The sequence below is a fragment of the Prinia subflava genome, chromosome 1 (assembly GCF_021018805.1).
Source record: "Prinia subflava isolate CZ2003 ecotype Zambia chromosome 1, Cam_Psub_1.2, whole genome shotgun sequence".
Classification (NCBI taxonomy): Eukaryota; Metazoa; Chordata; class Aves; order Passeriformes; family Cisticolidae; genus Prinia; species Prinia subflava.
The window spans coordinates 1,073,730-1,095,576 of NC_086247.1; the positions used below are offsets into that span (position 1 = coordinate 1,073,730).

A 21,847-nucleotide genomic window follows, 5' to 3' on the forward strand; every position below is an offset into this window, starting at 1 on the left:
GTCCCTATGGATCTGTATATGTGTGTCCCCATGGTCCCAAATCCCTATGGACTCGTGTGTATCCTAATGGACCCAAACTCTAAAGGATTCACATGTTTCCATGGGCCCAAATCCCTGCGGATTTGCATGTGTTTCCATGGAACCAAAGCCCTATAGATCCATGTGTATCCAATGTACCCAAATCCCTATGGATCTGTGTGTGTTTCCATGGACCCAAATCCCTGTGGATCCCTGAACCTGTGTCCCCATGGACCCAAATCCCTATAGATCCATATGTACCCTGATGTACCCAAATCCCTATGGATCTGTGTGTGTTCCCATGGACCCAAATCCCTATGGATCCCTGAACCTGGGTCTCCATGGACCCAAATCCCTATAGATCCATATGTAGCCAATGTTCCCAAATCCCTATGGATCTGTGTGTGTTCCCATGGACCCAAATCCCTATGGATCCCTGAATCTGTGTCTCCACGGACCCAAATCCCTATAGATCCATATGTAGCCAATGTTCCCAAATCCCTGTGGATTTGTGTGTGCCCCCATGGACCCAAATCCCTGTGGATTTGTGTGTATTCCCATGGTGCCACGTCCCTATGGATCTGTGTGTGTGTGTTCCCATGGACCCAAATCCCTGTAGATTCATGTATGGCCCCGTTTGGGTCCCCTATGCGTGTCCTCATGGACCTGTGTGTGTCCCCATGCCATGGCCCTGTGATCCTGCATCCCCGCAGCTGTGTGTCCCCAGAGCTCTCTGTCCCAATGGCCTCATGTCCCCATGGCCTTGTGTCCCCACAGCCTTGTACCCATTGTCCCTGTGTCCCCACACCCCCATGTCCTGTGTCCCTCTGCCTTGTGTCCTTCCTGGGTGGCCCTGCCTGCCACAACACACCCCCAAATGTCCTCACTGCTGCTGGGACAAGGGTGACACGCTGGATCTGGGACTACCAAGCCACCTCCTGGGGGACATCACCCACCCTGGGGACATCGAGGTGGCAGCAGAGCTGGGAGGGGACGCCAGGTCACAGCAGCAGGGTATAAATATTGGCTAAATAGATTTATTTTCATACAAAGAATACACAGGTCCCCCCTGCCGGGACACCCCGACCCCGGGGGACACCCAAAGGTGTCCCCAGCCACCACTGGGCTGGTCACCACCTCAGCTGGCTTTACTGGCAGGATCTGTCCCCATTTCCAGAGTTTGGTGACAACTCTGGGTCACATTTGGGGACATCCCTGTCCCCCCTGGGGCCACCTTGCTGACTGTATTTACCAGGTGCCTACACAGGCCACCCTGTCACAGGGCACTCTGCCTTGTGGGGCACCCCCAGACTTGGTCCCCTGCTCCTTTGGTCCCATGCTGGGACATGTCTGGACATTTTGGGGTCCCCCTTGTGCCCTAATACTGTGGCTGGTACAGACACCCCCTCCCCCCACGCCATATGTACACGCTGGATAAAAGAAGAAAATACAGATATTTATAGCGAGGGAGCAAAATACCCCCCGAACCCCCCCAAAAGTGTCCCCTGTGTCCCCATCCTGGTGCCTCACCCCCAGCCAGTCTTGACAGACGTGCCCAGAATGGAGGTGGCTGGTCCTGCCTCATCCTGGGCCAGCTAGGCCCTTGTGCCTCAGTTTCCCCATTGGTCACGGGGCTGCCATGGGATGCTGGGACATTGAGAACGTTGGGTGAGGAGGAGCCACTGTGGCCACCCCATGGGGACAAGGATGTGGCCACAAGCCCCAGGGAACACGGGATGAAGCTGGAGGCACCTGGGATTGAAGCCAGAGCGTCCGACCTCCCGCCTCACCCCCGTCACAGGCACAGCCACCCAGGGTCCCTTTTCATCCCCGAATTTGTCACGCTGCTGTCACCCAGCCCTGGGCGTGGTGGGAGGTCTGGATGTGGCCACCCCACCTCCCTCTGTGGCAGGAGAAGAGGTGGCTGGGGAAGCTCCTCAGCTCGAGTCCCTCCAGCTCAGCTGCGTTTGGTGACCATCTGCCGGTCCCTCTTCTTCTTCTCCATCAACCTAGTGGGGAGCAGGGTGGTGGCTTTAGGGACCTTCACCCAAGAGGGACCTCCCGAAGCCACAGGGAGGGGACAACTCACTTGCGGTTGCGGACTTCGGTGAGCTCCATGAGGCGCTCCTGCGCCGCCCGGAGCTCGTCCAGGCGCTGCTGGTAGCGGGAATCGCAGCCGTTGGTGCGCTCGTAGCTGGAGACCTGGCTGGAGAGCTCGCTGGCACGGTCCCGGAGCTGCTGGATGGACGAGTAGAGGTTCTCCTCATCTTCCTCCTGCTCCAAAACAAATGTGTGAGGCTGGTGGGGTGGGCAGGACACCCCGAAGGGTTGGTTCCCCTTGCTCCTGGTTTCCCAAGCTGCCTGGGCCACCTGCCTTGGCGTTGATGATTTCGATGTGGATGAGGAGGGAGGCGAGCTCCAGGTCCTCGGTGTAGCTGTTCTTCAATGGCACCGACCGGTAGCCTGGACACAACATCACAACACGAGCTCAGCACCACGGCGGGGTCTGAGCCCCTCACCACGGCCAGGACCCCAGGGAGATAACGATGATGGTTGCAAGGGGTTTGCACTAGGAGACCTCTGGAAGTCCCTTCCAACCCAAACCCTGCTAAGACTCCATGACTTAAGGATGGAGATCATGAGGATGATGATTGAAGGGGATTTGGACTGGATGACCTTTAAAAGCCCCTTCCTAGCCAAACCCTTCTATGATTCCATGACTCAGTGATGGAGATCGTGATGATGACTGCAGGAGGGTTGCACTAGAAGACCTTTAAAAGTCTCGTCCAACCCAAATCCTTTTATGACTCCATGACTTAATCATGATGATGGAGATAATAATGATGGAGATAATGATGACTGCAGGGGGGGTTGGACGAGATGACCTTTAAAAGCCCTTTCCAACCCAAATCCTTCTGTGATTCCATGACTTATGATGGACATGGTGAAGATGATGATGATAACAGGCCCATACCTGTTTTGAGGCCCTTGACAGGGAAGGTGGCTTGTGCCAAGAAGTTTGGGTCACTGAACATGTCCTCCTCATACACCACGAAGCGGAGGAAGGCAAACTCGGGGTTGTTGATGTCGAAGACAAACTGCTTGAAGAGCCAGACGGGGTTGAAGCCGTTGTCAGCTGTGGGAGAGAGCACAAACCCCGGCCTCATCACCCACATGTCCTCTCAAGAGGACTACAGAGGACAGAGTCAGGGTTGTCCCTAAGGGTGGGGACATCAGGCGTGTGGTCCCTCACCTACAACATCTGTCTTGTTCTTGCTGTTGTCGTACTCGGAGCCACAAACCTCCACCTCCACGAAGGGGCACACGATGCTCCTCCCATTTTTGGGCAGGTGGCGGGCACCGAGGATCTGTGGGAGAAAGGGGAGGAAGAGGAGGGTGAAGTCTAGCCACAGTGGATAAGAAGAACTCCTAAGAGTAACAAGCTCCATGGAGCAAATATGTAGCTGTAACAAGTAAAAACCACCCCTGGTTGACCCAAAAATTAGGAAGGAGTTCCCATCTTGATGGTGACCACCTCAAGGTGGTCTTGCTGTCCTTGCACACTTGCCTGCAGCTGGACTGTGATGGGCTCCACAATCTTCAGGCTGTTCTTGTCGAAGGGGTCGAAGGTCTCATCCCTCATGATGTCCGGCTGCAGGACGTAGCCGCTGCGGCCACCGAGCATGAAGAGCGCCTGGTTCAGCTGCATCGGTTTGTCTGTGGCCGTGGGGACAGAGCAGATCTGAGTGTGGGGCTCAGGGACCTCCCCGAGGTCCTTGGGCAGAAGGTCCTACCATGCAAACCCAACCAAGAGGCCCCAGGCTGTGGTTGGAGGAAGGATGCAGCTGAGTTTTGTATGAATCACACAAGGATTGCAAGGAGACACGCCCATCAGGATGAGGACAAAGACTGGAGAGCATCCAAACCACCTGTGTGTCCACCAGGATAAGGACACGGCTTGGAGAGATCATCCAAACCACCCCCTGCATCCCCATCAGGATGAGACAAAGGTTGGAGAGCATCCAAACCACCTCCTCTGTCTCCATCAGGACAAGGACAAAGCTGAGAGAGATCATCCAAACCATCTCCTGTGTCTCCATCAGGACAAGGACAAAGCTGGGAGAGATCATCCAAACCACCTCCTCTGTCTCCATCAGGACGAGGACAAAGCTTGGAGAGATCATCCAAACCACCTCACGTGTTCCCATAAGGATGAGGAAAAGGTTGAAGAGCATCCAAACCACTTGTGTCCCCATGAGGATGGAGACAAAGCTTGGAGAGATCACCCAAAACACCCCCAACAAGACGACCCAGTGCAGATGCATCGGGAATGGGAATTTTGAGAGAACTTCAACAACAAACCCAGGAGCAGGACTGACCGGGTGTCTGGAAGTTGAGGGCCACGAGTTGGCTCCCACAGATCCACATGGGCAGCGGGTCGTAGTTGGAGGAGTCCAGGCGCTGTCCTTTGGGATAGATGCGGCTCAGCTGGCGGCGGTTGTACTGCAGGAACTTCTTGCCCTTGCTGCGGTTGGCGTATTTCTCCGCCTTGGTCTCCGGGAAGGAGGACATGTCCCGGTAACACGCCTTGTCCGTGCCGATCTCTGCAAGCACAGGGTGGCCATCAGGGAAGGAATGAGACCTGGATGGTTCTACCCACCTGTTTCTTCCCATGCTCATCCCTTTATCCCACTTCTCCAGGACTTACTGTCCTCATCGAACGGCACCGGCCGGCAATACACAACCAGCTCCGAGAGCTCCAGGGCGATCTTCTTCCTCCGCTCCATGATCTTCCCCTCTTGCATCTGCACCAGGAAAAACAGGAGCTGCAAGTCTCCCCCTCAGACTCTTCCTCTGGAGATATTAGGAACAATCTCCATGAGGAAGGGAGCCTCCAGCCCCATCCTCTGCATCCCCTCACCCTGGCGTCGGCGTTCTGCGTGGCCTCCCGGATCTTGGCCACCCACTCGCTGAGCTCCTCCTGGGTGTCTGCGGCCACGTCCAGTGACTGGGCTGCGTGGGACATCTGCTGGGAATGGATGGTGAAGACAAATGGTTTGGAGCTCCTCCCGTCTTTGGAGATAACTATAAGGACATCAGAGGGGGGCTTTACTCGAAGACATTCCCAACGGATGGCTCTGTGGAGCAAACGAAACCTCAGCGGTCCCGCTCCTCCTGGCACCCACCAACCCCTCCTGGCACCCCATTATCTATCAGAATTCTCCTCCTGTGAGGATCCCATTTTTTAAAATGCGTGGCTTCAGCTTTCCATGCTGAAACACACCCTTGGAATCAAGGGAAAATGTCCCCTGAATCATCTGGACATCCCAATTCCTCCAAATTTCCCCCAAATCCATAAGCAGAGACACTCACCGACGTGGCAGGATGGGACATCGATGAAGCCCTTCAGGAAGTTCCCCAGGGGGCTGTTTTCTGATGACTGCAAGAGAGGAAGGAAGAGGTAATATGGGGGAGGCCTGTGGGTTACAGGCAGCCACCATCCAGCCCTCCAAATCTGAGGAAAAGAAGGGAAAAAACACCCAGGAGCATCACCCCCAAGAGGTGGGTTGGAGCAGGATCAGGATAGGGATCAGCTCAGCCTCTGGATAAGGTACAGGGCTGGGACCATCCCCCAGATTCTGGAAAAAGCTCTGGGTTGGAGCAGGACCAAGGGAGTCCCCCAACTCTGTGGGACCAGGAGCATCACCCAGATTCTGGATAAGGGTCTAGGCTGGAGCAAGGCTGGGAGCATCCTCCAGTTTCCAGGAAAGGATCCAAGCTGGAGTGTGGTCAAGATTATCACTCAGCCTCCAGACAGAGATCAGGGCTGGAGCAGGACTGGGAGCATCCTCCAGCTTCTAATAAATTGTCCAAGTGGGAGTGGGGCCAAGAACATCCCTTGGCCTCTGGGTAAGAATCTGGGCTGGAGCAGGACCAAGAGCATTCCTCAGCCTCTGGATAAGGATCTGGGCTTGTACTGGACTTGGAATATCCTGCAGCTTCCAGAAAAGGGTCCAAGCTGGAGTAGGGCTGAGAGCATCCCACAGCCTCGGGATAAAGATATGGGCTGGAACAGGACCAGGAGCATTTCCCAACTCCCAGAAATAGGTCCAAGTTGGAGTAGGGCCAGGAACATTCCCCAGCTTCTGGATAAGGGTCTAGGCTAGAGCAGGACCAGGAGCATCCCCCAGCCTCTGGATAAAGGTCTGGGCTGGAGCAGGACCATGAGCATCCCACAGCCTCTGGATAAGGATCTAAGCTGGAGCAGGACCATGAGCATCTCCCAGCCTCAGGATAAGGGTCTGGACACGGTCAAGGCTCCTGGGAGCCTCCAGTATCCCTGCTCCCAGGGAGGTGGCACTCACAGCCTCATCCTGCTCCTGCGCCTGGGTGCCGACGATCTCCTCCACGTAGTTGGCTGGAAACCAGAGCTGCTTCTTGCCCCCGTAGTCCCCTCGCCACCTGCAAGGGGTGAGAGGATCAAGGCGGGTGGACAGATTTCGGGGAGGGGGGGACAGGGGTGTCCCTGCTGCATGCGGTGCCAGGGGGTGGTTGGAGAAGGGGTGAGGGGACAGAGAAGGAGGCCGAGTTAAAACCCGCCACGGGAACACCCGGGGTGTCCCCTCCACCTCCCGCCCACGGTGACACCCGAGTGACCGCCCTCACCAGCCGCCGTCCTGCTTGTCCACGTTGTGGATGATGGCCTGCTTGCAGAACGACAGCTCGTCCTCCCGTTGTGCCTTGTAGTCGTACAGAGCCTTCACCGTGCACTGGGGACACCGGGAAGAGGGACACATGTGTCACCACCCAGCGCCTGGTGCCCCACTCAGCCCAGCCCCTCGAGGACCCATGGTGGAGTGTGGGGGCTGCTGACCCCAAGTCATGGCATCACAGAATGTTAAAGGGCTGGAATAGACCTCAAAGGTCATCACATTTCAACCCATCCCACCACGGGCAGATACACCTTCCACTAGACCAGGCTGCTCCAAGTTCTGTCCAGCCTGGCCTTGGGCACCTCCAGGGATGGGGCATTCACAACTTCTCTATTCCAATGTCTCACCACCCTCACAGTAAAAAATTTCTTCCTAATATATAACCTGAATTTCCTCCATTTTGTAGCCATTACTCCTTGACCTATCAGCAGTTCCTGACATAAAGTCCCTCTCTAGCTCCCAAATTGCTCACGGCAGTGGGATGGATTAGAGGGGACAGGAGGGCTGGAGGTGCCTGTGGTCCTGCAGGATCACCACATTCAGAGCAGATGAGGTTCCTTTTTTGGACCCCCAATGGTTTCTCCTGGTCCACTGAAAGGTTAATCCTCTGGTATTACCACATTCCCTGGAAAGAAACCCCTCTGGGTTAAGTTTTCCTGTGTGTGGTCTCACCTTGCTGCAAAGGGACCATTAAGGCACTAGCAGTGCTGGACCATGGGATTGTAGGATCACAGGAAAGGAACCTTAGGGCTCCAATCCAGCCTCTCCAAGATATGTCCAGTCACAAAAACCCCCAAGGATAGAAACTGGGTCAGCTCCAAGACCCACCTTATCCCAAAAACCTCCAAAGGTGAAGCTTGGGTCAACTCCAAGAACAAGCGAGTCCCAAAAACCTCTGAGGATGGTGACTGCACCACCGGGAACTGACCCTAGACCTGCTTTTCAGGTGTTCCCCAGTGCAAAGGGATTTCCTTGCTGTTGGGACAAACTTCTGCCAGGTCCCTGCTCCAGGCTAGGGTCTCTCCAGCCCTGTCCCCTACCACACTGTGACAATGCTGTCACTGCAGCTCAGACTGTCCCCAAGTGACGATGATGATGATGATGGCTCCAGCTCCAGCACCACTTGAGGGTCAAAAAACCAGAACACAACATCACCACTTCTCAGTCAGCAGTGGTGGGAGGTGTGATGAATCTGGGGAAGAACCACCCAGGAACCCCAGCACTGGAATTGCCATATCCCACCACCCACCACTTCCCAGGACACCAAGCTTGGCCCCTTACCCTGGCCATTGGCATCTTGTTGGCCTCTACGTAGAAGTGGGGAGTCCGCACCTCGTACAGGGCTCCATAGTCCAGTTCCTGCAAGGAGAAATTCCTGAGGAGGTCCCCTGGATGTGGGCAGGGGTTATGGGGGGATCAGAGGAGGCTGAGTGGGATCTAATATTCCCTTTGTTGGAAAAGGGAATTATGGTGGAGTTTTAATACTGAGTAATGCGGGATGAGCTTGGCTGGTTTTGGTTAAACTCCAACCAAAATTCTGGATGATGGTGGAGCTGAGGATAGGGCTTGGTTGCCCACGGCACAGAACTCCCACCATCCCCACTACTGGGAGAACTCACAGTGGTGCCCATCTTCTCCAGGGTCTCCTCGTTGATGGGGTAGCGCAGCTTCATCTTGCGGTACAGCGGGTGCTTCTCGTAGTAGCTGATGAGGTCCACGAGGCTCTCAAACTCAGCCGAGCTGCCCAGCATGAAGAGCCGCCCTTCCTGCTGGATGCGGCAGTGCTTGATCTTCCCCTCCGCCCTAGAGCCAGGAGAAACGGGAATGGGATGGGTCAGGGGTGGCTGGATCCTGGCTCCATGATGGGAATGGGCGGGAGGTGACGTTTGGGGATGCCACCAAGGTGACCACCCTGAGGACATCATGGAGGGGGTTTCCCCTTCAAGACACCATCACGTGTCCCACTGTGTCACCCACAGCAAACCCTTGCCACCTAAATCAGGGACACAACAGTCCTCAGCTTGGCCAAGCCCAGCTGGCCTCATGGTGGCCACACTCACCGGAAGGAGATGGCGTAGGAGTTGGGTTCACTGCGCTTCCGCACCAGGAACGCTCCATCCCGCGGGACCCGCATCAGCATGTGCTCAGCCTGGAGACGTGTCAAGCTGGCGTGGTACCACCTGGCCAGGGAGGACATGGAGACGGGGGACTGGCATTGGCACCTCCACACCCCGCTGGGGCTGCAGGAGGCTGGTGGACCCATGGGATCAAGCGGGTGGGGACTGGGAGGACGCTCACTCTTTGCTCTCGTGGGCGTTGGGTTGGGGGACGGGGTCGGTGAGGCGCATCTCGAACTCGTTGCAGCGCAGCGGCACCTCCCGGTAGTGGCAGATGAGGCTGTAGAGGCTGTCGAAGACCAGGTTGTCCGTCAGGTAGAACTTGGTGGCCCCGGCCTCCTGCCTTGAGTGGATCCTGCAGTGCTGCACCCGGCTGGACCTCCTGCCACGGCGGTGAAAGAAAGCCAAGTCAAGCTGAGCTCACATCCTTTGCACAAAAAGGTGACATTCCTCCCCAAAAGCCATTCCAGCCACCAAACCAGGCGTTGACTGGAGGGTTGACTGGGATTCTGCCTCGCTGCTGGAGCTCCTACCAGAAGGAGAGGGTGTAGTCGCCCACGAAGGTCTCGCTCTCGCGCACCAGGAAGGTGCCGTCCTTGCCGCCCGTCTCGGTGCAGTACTCGTGCAGCAGCTTCTCCGCGATCTGCCGCCCGTCACGGCCGCCCCCGAGCTTGCCGTGGAACCACTTCTCCGTGAAATGCAGCTCGTTGTTGTTGAACTCCTGCAAGTTCATCCCCAAAGTGGGCGCTGCCACGCTGTCACCTCCTCCCCACGGAGTTGTCACCTCGCCCTGCCCCCTCACGCACCTCCTTCTGCTCCACCTCCTCCTCATCCTCGTTGAACTGGTAGCGGGATGTCTCCTCTGAGTAGTAAATCTTGTTACTCGTCAGGACAAAATAATGAGGGCTCCACGTCTGGGAAGGAGGAAGAGCAGCAGTGGGGTGAGGAAGAGGATGACACGGAGGGATGGAGCTTTGGGATGAGATTTTTAATCCCTTTCTTCCCCCTCACAGCATCACAGTGGTTGAGGAGAACCCATCCCAAACCTCAAGGTCTCACAGATCCCACTCAGCCCCTGAGGGCTTTCCTTACGTGGTCGATGGGGTCTTCAAGGTAGAGAATTCCATTCTTGATAGAGTTGCTGATGTCGTTCTCTGAGTAACTGGCAGTGGAGACCTCCTCGTACAGGTTCCCTTCGACCAGTTTCTTGTGCTGGGGGACACCCAGGGAGGGGAGCTCAGTGGTGGCCATGGTGGGCCTGTCACACCAAGCTCCCATCCCTCAGGATCAACCTCCCACAGATCCTTCCCACCAGCCCTTGTTCCCCTTGACCATCTCTTGGTGTAGAATGCAACACAATTGGTGTCCCTCCTGCAAAGAGGGGTTTTGGGGTCTTGCCTGCTCCACACCTTGATTAGGATTTTCTTCTTGAGCTGAGTGGGCGAGGGCAACTCGTCGGCGTTGATGTCCACTGGCTTGGTGAGGAGCATGTCCCCAAAAACCTTCTTGAAGTGGGAGGCCATGTTCCTCTGCTGGACGATGCTGCAGTGGTCTTCGATGGAGAGGATGATGGGGAACCTGGAGCAAGCAGACGGAAATGGTGGCCTCAGATGAAGGCGAGGGAGGGGTTCCCAAAATTCAGAGGTCATTGGGGGAGCTGGGGCTTACTCAGAGGTGACGAAGGCGTGCTCCTTGATGGTGTGCAGCACATCCAGGAATTTGATCTTGGAGGTGAGCGTGTGGCCGTGGTAGATGATGGGGAGATCGTCCGGGCCATCCCAGCAATCCACTGGGAAGGAAAACAGCTTGGTTAATTCATGTTTCCACCAACTACATGGTGGGAACCACTTTTTTGAACACCCAAATTACAGGGAAAGACCCTCTGCCCTGGTATCATGGGATGGGGGCAGGGAATGGTCTGTTTGATGGGACATGAGGGGTTCCAGCATCCCCGTGAAGGGCTGGTGGGACTCACACTCGATGCAGCGGCAGCCCATCCGCAGGCACCGGGCGTACGCCTCCAGGGAGGACTCACTGGAGAACTGATCCCCTGTCAGGTACCTGCAGAGGAGAGACAAGGATGGTGGGAATGCTCATGGATGTCCCCGAGGAACGCCCATGACAGGAAAATTCCTTACGTGTTGTGGGATGAGGAGATCCAGTACTGGGACAAGGGGTGGTTCATCTCCTCGGGCACCACGCGCTCGTACTTAGCATCCATCACCATGTTTTCCTTGGAGAAGAGGTATGTGAGGAACTGGCGGGGGGAGAAGCAGAGAGGTCAGAGCCTGATGGTGCCGGGGAGATTCCTGTGGGGACACCGTGTGGGGCCACCCACCTCATCCAGCTGGAAGGAGGGATCCGACGCTTCGTTGGAGCTCTCCCTGAGGTAGGAGCACATGTAGTCCCGCACCATGCCCACGTCACTGGCCCAGGATTCCTGGGATACAAACATGGCTCTTGTTAGGGGGGTGCAGCTGGGATGGAGCTCTTTAGGCTGCAGAGCTCTCAGGAAACCCCACCTTCTGATCATGCAGCAGGAACTTCTGGAAGTCATAGAGGGACACTTGGCACAGCTCAGGGCGGTCCACGTTCCTGGGACAAAGAGCAGCCACCAGTGAGGAGCAGGAGAAGGAATTGGGATAGATCCCATGGCAGAGTTGAGGCCATCAGTGCCCATCTGCACTCCCCATGACCTCCATTCCCACCAGACCCTCCACTCTGTGGCTGGGACAGGCTGGCACCAGCCGGAATGTGCAGCATTGTCTGAGGATACTGGGAGAAGGGCAGGGTGACGGGTCCCTACATCCCTGACAGCCATCCCATCTCCCTGCTCATCCCTTCTCCCACCCCTGCTCCTATCCTTGCTTCCTTCCCAGCTCCCCTCAATGCTCCCATCCCTTCTGCACCCATATTCCCATCCCTGCTCCCATCTCCTCTCCCATCCCCATTCCCTGCTCTACCCCACAGCCTGGCTGTAATTCCCACTCTATGGATCCAACTCAGAATATTGATTGGGATGAGAGCTGGGAACTCACCGCAAAGGGAAGGAGAGCTCCAGCTGCTCAATGACCTGGAAGGCAGAAAAGGGGTCCAGGCTTAGCTGGAGGGGAACACATCCCACCAGGATGGGGACATTTGGGAGGTCAAACCACGGATCTTACCGACTTCTGGGCGTCAAACATCAGGTTTTTGTAGAACTGGATGAAGTGGGAGAAAGTCATCTCATTCCTGGCTTCCACTTCCTGTGGGAGATGCGGCTGGATGAGAGTGGGGCCACCCGATTGGAACCAGGGACACCACAGTGGCCCCAGCCCACGTGGGGCGGGTTGAAGAGCATCTCCCTCATAGCTGGGGATTCCAGAGGGTCCTTACCACGAGTTTATCCCGCAGGAATCTCATGTTGGGAACGCGATAGTTGACCTGGGGCAGCATCGCCTTCAGGTCCTTCACCGTGATGCTGCCAGAGGGAAAACCAGAGTCAGGGCACTGCCAGAGCCCTGGAAGTGTCTCAGCTCCCAAAACTGAGTGTCCCACCCCAAATCCTGGTGCCTGGCACGGGATCCCACCCTCCTGGCCCGTGGATCCCTGCAGTGGTACAGAACTCAGGGAAATTGTGGATGTCTCATCTGGGGAAGTGTCCAAGGCCAGGATGGGTGGGGCTTGGAGCAACCTGGTCTAGTGGAAGGTGAAACTAGATGATTTTTAATGTCCTTTCCAACCCAACCCATTCCATGATTCCATGTTTCTGAGATTAATTATGAGTGTGAGCAGAGGGACAAGGACAGGAAGCACTTTCAAGAACCACTCAGGTGCTGTGAGCCATCATCCTACTTGGAAGCAATGCCCATCCCCATCCCCATAACAACATAAGTCCAAATTCCCTTGCTTTTGGGTTTTTCATGTCTTGGGAAGATAATTATGGGCTGCATTAATAGACTGGCCCCTCTGGTGCTGGTGAAAATGTGGCACTAGAGATGGGTCCCAGTGGTCCTCACAGTCACAAGGATGTGACCTGCACCAAAATCTCTGATTTTTCCTGCCTTCAAGCATCCCAAAAACCCTGGTGCTCCCTTGTCCCACAAACCTCACCCCCAGCCTGGCTCAACCTCCACATTTGGGATGCAACAGGGGAAATTTGGTCCTGTCCAGCTGAACCCACCGTGCTGGTGGCTCACCTGCCTTCCCTCGCCCGGTCCATCCCGTCAAACTGCTTCCGGAGCCACCTGGGAAGGAAGAAAGGAAGGGATGGACAGACAGTGCTCAGTCCCAAAGAGGATGAAGCCCAGGGGAAGTTTTCTTCCCAAAACAGGGACCAGGACTTGGGATCTGCAGGTCCTTGCTCACCTCTCGATCTGCAGTGGGGTCTGGGCTCTCTGGGTGTCAGCCACCAGCCAGTTGAGGCCCGTTATCCACAGGTTGATGTCCTCCTCGCAGAAAGCTGTCGGAGCAAGAGGAGGGCGATGAGCTTGGGATGGGAATAATGGGATGTTGGGAAGGGGGTGGGACCCCCAAGGATGGGCACAGGGAATGGGGAAGGACCCAACGCACCGGCCACGCTGAGTGTCCGCAGCCTGAAGTCCATCCCGTAGAGGATGATGAAGCACATGGTGAAGTCCAGCTTGCGGGCGTCCTCGGGGTAGCGCTCGAAATCCCGGGAATTCTTCCCCAGGCGGATCTCCTTGATCTCCCGGATGTCGACTGAGGGGAGAGAGCAACATGAAACTGTCCCCTGCCACCACAGCCTCACGTGAGTGGCTCAGGGAAGTGGGAATTCCAGGAGAACGTGTGTCCTCTGGCGAGTTTTGTTCCGAGGATGGGATACCCTCAGGAGCGTGTGATGGAATTAGGGGTGCTGTGACCACGTATCTTTGAAGGTGACACGTCCCCAGTGTCCTCCAGTGATGTGTGATGGCACCATGGCTATGGCGTGTCCTTCAGGAAACCGTGTTCCCAGGACGGGATGTCCCTGTGGCACTGCCCACTGGAGTGGGATGGCACCAGGGTGCCATGGCCTTGTGACCTCTGTGTCACAGGATGTCCCCAGGACGGGGTGTCCCTGCAGAGCTGCTGAGTGACACCACCACGGGTGCCATGGCCACCTGTCCTCCAGGGAATCCTATCCCCAGGATGGATTGCCCATTGGAATGGGATGGCACCAAGGTATCACGGCCTTGTCCAGGGATCCGTGTCCCAGGATGTGCCCAAGATGGGATCCCTGCAGTGCTGCTGCTGCTGCTGAGTGACACCACCACAGATGCCATGGAAAAGTGACATCCAGGGATCTGTGTCCCAGGATGTCCCCAGGATGAGGTCCCTGCAGTGCTGCCACAGCTGTGTGAGAGGGCCAGGATGACACAGCCACGTATCCTACAGGGATCCGTGTCCCAAGATGTCCCCAGGATGAGGTCCCTGCAGTGATCCTGCAGCTGAGTGACAGCACCATGGATGCTATGGAAAAGTGACATCCAGGGATCTGTGTCCCAAGGACAGGGTGTCCCTGCAGCCCTGCCTCCATGTGCCTGGTGGCCCCCATCCCTGTGTGTCCCCAGGACGTGGCATCCCAATGGCACTGCCCACTCCTTTCCCAGCTTTGTGGCTGCCACGCATACTCCAGGCTCATCCCACCCCATCCCAACCAGCAAATCTCCAGCCACCCCGTCCTCCCCACGCTGGACCCTGCGCTGGGATAGGCTGAGCTCGTGTTTTCCTTGGAGAACTCTTCCCAAAAGTGGCAATTTGGAGCCCCGGCAGCCGGGACCGCAGGGCGTTGCTTTCCTGCTGCTCTGCTCCCTCATTATCCTGCTAAATAAAGCTCCAACAGCAGCAGCAGGGCCGGGTTTCCGGACCACGCTCTTCCTCACTGCTACTCCACCGAGGGAGATTTCCAGTTTTCCCAGTGGACACATCCCGCTGGGAGCAAGAATAACACCGTAATATTAAGAACAACACGCAAAAATTGTTCTTGATCCCACAACCATCACCCCCCAGGCAGGTTTGTCCTCTGGGAATGAGCCACTGACACCGGAAAGGGCTTTGTGTGAGCCAGGGTGGCCGGGCCACCTTGCCAGGGGTATTGTCCTGCCGAGGAAATGGGTCATTTCCCGGAGAATTTCCAGCCCAGCCGCGTTTCCGATGTGGTGGTGGGGAAGGCTGCAGACGTGCCTTGGTGGAAACCCTCAGCCGAATCCAAAGGGGGGATCCAAAGGGGAAAGAAAAAAGCTGAATGCAGGGAGGAATAAGGGATGGGGGAGGAATTGGGCTGATTAAGCAAGAAAAGAGGGGAAGAATAGTTTTTCTTGGCGGAAAAGCTGCAGAAAACAGTGGAGGCTTTATCCAGCCTTCTTTTGCTGGATGAGCGCAAGCCAAATTTCATGGATCAGGGTGGGATTTTAGCACAAGTGATACACAGAAGCTCTGCACCCTGGCAGGAGCCTAGTTTTGGGACAAGATCTCAAGGAATGAAACTCCGTTGTCTCTGCATGGCTCCTGTGGCTCGGAGCAAAACCTATTCCGTAAGAACAGGCAGATTTTGGGGATAAAAATGGGTTTATAGATTAAAAAGTCACCACTTGACCCCAAACCTGCTCGTCCACTGGGTGCCAGGGAGTGGGGAGAAGCCAGTGGCTATCAGGGCTTTGCTGACAAGTTGAAATGCTGCCATTCCCTGCATTTAACTCCTCCAAGATCCAGCCCTGCACCTGAACTCTGGGAGCTGTTCCTAATTCCAGGATGGTTTGTGTTGGAAGGGACCTTAAAGCTCATCTCATTCCAAACCCCACCGTGGGCAGGGACACCTTCCACTATCCCAGGTTGCTCCAAGCCCTGTCCAACCTGGCCTTGGACACTGCCAGGGATGAGGCAGCCACAGCTTCTCTGGGCAACCTGTGCCAGGGCCTCATCACCCTCACAAGGAGGAATTCCTTCCCGGTATCCCATCTATCCCTGCCCTTTGGCAGTGGGAAGCCATTTCCTGTGTCCTGTGTCTCCATCCCTCATCCCAAGTCCCTCTCCAGCTCTCCTGGAGCCCCTTTAGGCACTGGAAGGGGCTCTGAGGTGTCCCTGGAGCCTTCTCTTCTCCAGGCTGGACACTCCCAGCTCTCCCAGCCTGGCTCCAGCCCTTGGAGCATCTTTGTGGCCTCCTCAGGATCATTCCAGCAGCTCCACATCCTCCTGCTGTTGGACCCCAGAGCTGGAGGAAGCTCTACAGGTGGGATCTCACCTGAACAGAGCAGAGGGGCAGAATTCCCATTTTCCTGCTGCCCACGCTGTCCAGGACACAGGGAATTTCTGGGCTGCCAGCAGCAGTTTTTGATCCACCAACACCCCCAAAATCCTTCTCCCCAGGGCAAAGAGCCCATTCCCATGAAAAACAGGGGAAGAGGGAGCGGCGCGGGGCTGCACAATACACCCGAGCAGCAGCTTCCTGGAAACCACATCTGCAGCGGATTTGCCTGGATCCCGTCAGAACTCTGTCTCCAAACTCCTCCCAGCATTGTCTCCATTGTCCCGGGCGATTAAAACGATCTGGAAGTCGGTTCCAGCTGCGAAAATCCCTTTTCTTTTCTAATGCAAAGCGAACAGCACGGTGCAAAAAAAAAAAAAAAAAAGGGATTTGGAATGGTGGGGAGAGGATGGAGGAGCAGGTTCTGCCCAGTGGGGTTTTAGGGATGCTGAGAGCCCGGGAGATTTTTTTTAGGCATTAAGAGGGAAGCAAAGGGGCTGGAGGGAATGGTTGTGCTGGGAATTCCTGCTGGCCTGGGCACCTCGGTCATCCCCTCTTGCAGGATGTGGCAGCTCAGACCCTCCTGGACAGGGAAGTTGGGAGACTGTATCCTGCAGGGATCCTAGAAACATGGAATAAAATATTTCCTTCTTGTCCAACAGTGATAAATCCTAACTGGGTTTTCTCCTCCCAATAAAGTCTTAATTATAATTATTTGCCATTAACAAGGCTGGAGGTGTTGTCAGACCACCTCTCCAAAGTCCTCTTGAATTTTTCATGCTGCCTTCACCCCCCTTTCCTTTAATTTCTTCTAAAGATCCTTTTTTTGGGGCTGTTTTCCACCAGATGGGAACTAGGGTGTGCTGAGGGCGATGAGCTGGAAGCCCTCCAGGATGAGGTTAATTTTAAAGGCCTCACTCCAGGCAATTCCAGGCATGGACATGATCCCAGGCACGGACACACGGACACGTGTCCAGAGGCTGCTTAACCAAGCGTGTAATTATCCTGGGGGTCCAGGGGAGAGCCAGGATCCGCGTCCTGGCCCTGACAGTCCCTAACAGAGACATCAACACTTCCCACTAATCCCTCTCCAAGCGGGATGTCGGCTTGAAGGAGGGGATTGAAAATGGTCCGGGCAGGCGTGAGGTCTGGGAGATCCCAACACTTCCACAGAATCACAGGGAGTGGGAAGAGAGGGATGGACCAGGGGGTGAGGATGCTCCAGCCCAGCACCAGGATGGGGATTTCTCCTGCTCCAGCCTAGGAAAAGTGACTGGTGGGATGGGATGGAAGGATTCCACGTTTCCAGAAGGATTTTCCTGCTTTTTTTCATCTCACCTTGGAGGATGCCCCCCCATTCCCATGGGTGAGATTGGGCTGTTGTACAGGAAAAGACAGATCCTAAAGTTCCAAAGGGGAAACTGAGGCACAGCATCATGAGCAACCTCCAGCAGCACATGGCACTTCCAGAAAAAAACAAGGAGCTGGAAATGCATTATTTCCGTGACTGGATACCAAGTTCTTCTCCACAAGGACCTAAAATACCTCTCAAAAACTGGGAGCCCTTCCTCCCATCACCTCCTGCTGCCACAAATCTGCTCAAAGCTGGAATTCCAGGGGATTTTGATGGATCTTGCACAGAACCAGCAGTAGGAGGTGAATTTCTGGGGGTCATTGGTGGTGTTGGAGGAGCCTCTCCGGGAAAAAGGCACCTCCCAAACCTCTGGGGTGGGTTTTGCCATCACCCAGGTGAGGTGATATCCCAAAACTGAGCTCCTTCCCTGCACAGGGATGTGGGATGAGGTGATGGTGGAGCTCCATGGCACCCCAACCCCAGGTTCCATCCACTGGATTTTTTTAGCTCAATTAAAGCTTTGAGGTAATGAGCACCAAGGCATGGAGCCCCAGTAATTCCCAGCGTTGGGAGAACATCCCAACAACCTCCCAACCACTGGTGAATCCGCATGGAAGGGTGATTTTTATGGATGCTCCACTGGGGTTTTGGGGTTAAAAGCAACACAAGCAGGAACAGTGCTGGTCATTCCCTCCTTGCCAGAGAGGATTTGAATCCCCAGGGATGAAACAGAAGCAGCTTGATCCCACAGAACAACTTCCAAGTGGGATGGAGGAGGCGACGGTTGCTCAGCCCAGCAGCTCCTGCTTTTATGGGAATCACCCCATGGCCAGGCACCCTGACAAGGTGGGACATTCCATGGGGGGAACATCCCACCGTGGAAGGACATTCCATGTGGGGAACATCCCACCATGGAAGGACATTCCATAGGGGAGAACATCCCACCGTGGAAGGACGTTCCATGGGGGGAACATCCCACCGTGGAAGGACATTCCATAGGGGAGAACATCCCACCATGGTAGGACATTCCATAGGGAGGAATCGTGGAAGGACATCCCCCTGTGGCCAGGAATTCCACAACCATTTCACCCCACCATGGCAGAACACTCCATCACACCCAGGCATCCCACAAACAGTCACCCCACGACTGCAGGACATCCCACAAAGCCCAAGCACCTTATAACCAGTTACCCCAGCGTGGAAGGAGATCCCACCACAGCCAGGAACCCCACAGTCCGGCACCTCACCACACTGGAGCATCCTGACACGGCCACAAACCCCATAAGGAGTCTCCTCGTGGTAGGACATCCCAACACAACCAGGAATCCCACAAACAGTTACCCCATCACTGTAGGACACCCCAGCAGATCCAGGCACCCCACAACCAATTATCCCACCTGTATAGGACATTCCACAAAACCCAGGCACCCCAACAGATCCAGGCATCCCACAATCAGTTACCCCATCATAGCTGGGAATTCCAGCACGCCCAGAAACCCCCCAGCCAGAGACACCCCACCACTGCAGGATACCCCAACAGATCCAGGCACCCCACAACCAATTATCCCACCTGTATAGGACATCCCACAAAACCCAGGCACCCCAACACACCCAGGCACCCCACAACCAATTACTCCACCGCTGTAGGATATCCCACAAAACCCAGGCACCCCAACATATCCAGGCACCCCACAAACAGTTACCCCACTGCTGTAGGACATCCCACAAAACCCAGGCAGCCCAACATATCCAGGCACCCCACAAACAGTTACCCCACCGCTGTAAGACATCCCACAAAACCCAGGCACTCCAACACACCCAGGCACCCCACAACCAATTACTCCACCGCTGTAGGACACCCCACAAAACCCAGGAACCCAAACACACCCAGGTACCCCACAACCAATTACCCCACTGCTGTAGGATATCCCACAAAACCCAGTCACTCCAACATATCCAGGCACCCCACAATCAGTCCCCCCACCACAGCAGCACATCCAAACACCCCACAACCACTCACCACACTGTGGCAGGACACCCCAAGACCCCCACAACACCCCCAGCCAGTCACCCCAATACAGCTCAGCATCCCACCAGCACATCCCCAGCCCCTCAACAGCGCTGCCACTGATACTCCCCTGTGTCCCCAATCTTCCTTGTCCCCCCCAATCCTCCCTGTCCCCCCAACCCTCCCAGTCCCCCCGATACTCACTGTCCCCCTCCACCTTCTCGGGCGTGCGGCTCCAGATGATCTGGCGCGTCTCCAGCTTCACCTGGAAGGTCCTTCTCTCCGGCCTCTGCGACTTCTTCTGGTAGAACAAGGTGAGGACGGTGCCCATCTCCAGGCAGCGCAGGATCCTGCCCATGTCCCCCGGCTCCATCCTGGCGTCCTCCAAGAAGCCATTGACGCTGTTGAGCCTGGCCATGGACATCTTCACTGCTCGGCCATCGCCCGGCGGAGCCGCACAGCCGGGGTTGTCTCATGCAGGAGAGCACGGAACCGAAGGGCCCAAAGCTTCCCTGGGGATTTTTTCTGGGATCGCCCCGGGCGTGGGTTTCCTCTACGGACGAGCGGAGGAGCGCGGCCAGGACGCGCAGCCGGGATTGGAGGCAGAGCGGAGGAAAAGGCCGGGCTGGAGGGACCGTGACCTTCGCGTCGCCAAGGCTGGATCCGGCCCCGGCATCCAGCGGCGCTGGGAGAAGACGGACAACGCCGGCCTTGCTCGCGGTGGAGTTTTCGGACGTGGGAAAAATCCAGCAACACCCTCCCCCGCCAAAAAAAAAAAAAAAAAAAAAAAAAAAAAAAAAAAAATTAAAAAAATAAATAGCCAAGTCACCCCAAAAAAGTGATGGTGGCAGCGTTGAGGTGGCAAAAATCCTCTCCTCGGCCAAGCGGGGCCGGGGTTGGGAATGGGGTGCGGCGAAGGGATGTGGAGGTGTTCGGGGGAGCCCCCGGGAAGGGATGCGGGATGCGGGGTTGGGGGGGTTGGGAATGGGGTGGGGAGGTGGGATTGGGGCGGGGGAGGGGAGGGGGTTCCCACCGTCCGCCCGCCGCCCCTTTTTTTTTTTATTCCTGCTGCTCCTTAATTTCGGGCTGATGAAATGGACGCCCGGAGGAAACTGCAATCACACATGGCCGGAAAGAGATCAGAAAGGAATTTAAAAAAAAAAAAAAAAAAAAAAAAAAAAAGGCAGGATCTTGGAGAAAGGAAAATGCGAGCCGGGGTGTGGGGAGGGGGGGGTTAGGGGGGTGGAAAAGATGGCTGAGAGTGACATCTAGAGGAATTCCAGATGGGAATCGCATTTAGGGGTTGGGGGGGTATCCCAGCGGCTGGGGGGGCACCCTGGGATGCGGCTGCCTGAGTGGAAAAGTGATTTTTTTTTAATTTTTTTTTTTTTTTAAAGGATAACAGCTGCCGTGGGTTTAGTTCCTGGCTGTCCCTGCTGTGAGCTGGGAATGAAGCTCCGGGAGTGACCGGGATTGGAGTCACTCCTGTCATGAGTTTTGTCCAGCCTCAGCTCGCTGGGAAGGGGCTGGGAAGTGCAGGGTGGGGAAGGAAGAGCTGGAGAGAGGAGGAAGGCAGAAGGGCACGGGGATTGGTGTCACAGCCCCTGTTTTATCCCTTTGATGGATTCTGAGTGGGAAAAGACGTCAGGGAATTGTGCAGGGATTTGGGAGAGGCAGAGAGGGGACCAGGGGCACACAGGGTAGGCAGGGCATTCCTTTCTGGCTCCACACTTCAGGAATTTGGACCAGGAGGGGATTTGGTGATGCTGGATTCTCCTGGGGAATATTTGGGATCCTAGTGGTGGATGCTACAGGAGTGTCAGTGATGCACGCAGAAAAATTTGGGGATCCCAGTGATGGAGGGCCAGGAATCCAGAGATCCATGTCCCAGGCTCATCCCAGAATGTGGGCAGGAGGAGAAGAGGGAATTCTGCTCCTCTGCCTCACTCAGGTGAGACCCCACCTGCAGAGCTGCCTCCAGCTCTGGGGTCCAACATCAGGAGGACGTGGAGCTGATGGAGCAAATCCAGAAGAGGCCACAGAGATGCCCCAAAGGATGGAGCCCCTCTGGAGCCAGGCTGGGAGAGCTGGGAATGCCCAGCCTGGAAAAGGGAAGGCTCCGGGGAGACCTCAGAGCCCCTTCCAGTGCCTAAAGGGACTCCAGGAGAGCTGGAGAGGGACTTGGGACAAGGGATGGAGGGACAGGACAGGGAATGGCTTTCCACTGCCAGAATGCAGGGTTAGATGGGATATTGGGAAGGAATTCTTCCCTAGGAGGGTGGTGAGGCCCTGGAATGGAATTCCCAGAGAATCTGTGGCTGACCCTGGATCCCTGGCAGTGTCCAAGGCCAGGTTGGATGGGGCTTGGAGCAACCTGGGATAGTGGAAGGTGTCCCTGCCTGTGGCAGGGGG

General features: G+C 55.9%; 2 protein-coding genes across 2 annotated transcripts in view; one reads left to right on the forward strand and one right to left on the reverse strand.

The window, feature by feature from the left end:
* Positions 1–21,847, forward strand: part of GFUS (GDP-L-fucose synthase) — a 120,138-nt gene that overhangs the window by 56,283 nt on the left and 42,008 nt on the right. The gene's annotated exons all lie outside the window — the stretch shown is intronic.
* On the reverse strand, positions 1,040–20,363 carry LOC134553282 (1-phosphatidylinositol 4,5-bisphosphate phosphodiesterase gamma-1-like). Its single transcript, XM_063402805.1, has 32 exons — positions 19,640–20,363; positions 13,400–13,549; positions 13,196–13,289; positions 13,027–13,074; positions 12,224–12,308; positions 12,013–12,093; positions 11,887–11,921; positions 11,371–11,443; positions 11,187–11,288; positions 10,987–11,105; positions 10,824–10,909; positions 10,517–10,637; positions 10,258–10,426; positions 9,941–10,060; positions 9,655–9,762; positions 9,382–9,569; positions 9,030–9,230; positions 8,792–8,911; positions 8,351–8,534; positions 8,013–8,090; positions 6,685–6,788; positions 6,384–6,480; positions 5,392–5,458; positions 4,940–5,103; positions 4,727–4,823; positions 4,398–4,622; positions 3,587–3,735; positions 3,272–3,386; positions 2,993–3,154; positions 2,393–2,481; positions 2,108–2,292; positions 1,040–2,027 (listed from the first exon to the last, which is right to left on the reverse strand). The coding sequence occupies exons 1-32, from the start codon at positions 19,857–19,859 to the stop codon at positions 1,976–1,978; spliced, it is 3,888 nt and encodes a 1,295-aa protein (XP_063258875.1). The 5' UTR covers positions 19,860–20,363; the 3' UTR covers positions 1,040–1,975.

What these genes read in the sequence shown, in the direction of transcription:
- LOC134553282 (XM_063402805.1), bottom strand. Translation starts at nt 19,859, where the DNA reads ATGTCCATGGCCAGGCTCAACAGCGTCAATGGCTTCTTGGAGGACGCC. An exon ending in TCCTACGCCATCTCCTTCCG is followed by an intron (nt 8,535 to 8,791) that starts GTGAGTGTGGCC and finishes TCCTGGCTCTAG; the next exon opens with GGCGGAGGGGAAGATCAAGC. An exon ending in ACAAGATGCCAATGGCCAGG is followed by an intron (nt 6,789 to 8,012) that starts GTAAGGGGCCAA and finishes CGGTGTCCCCAG; the next exon opens with TGCACGGTGAAGGCTCTGTA.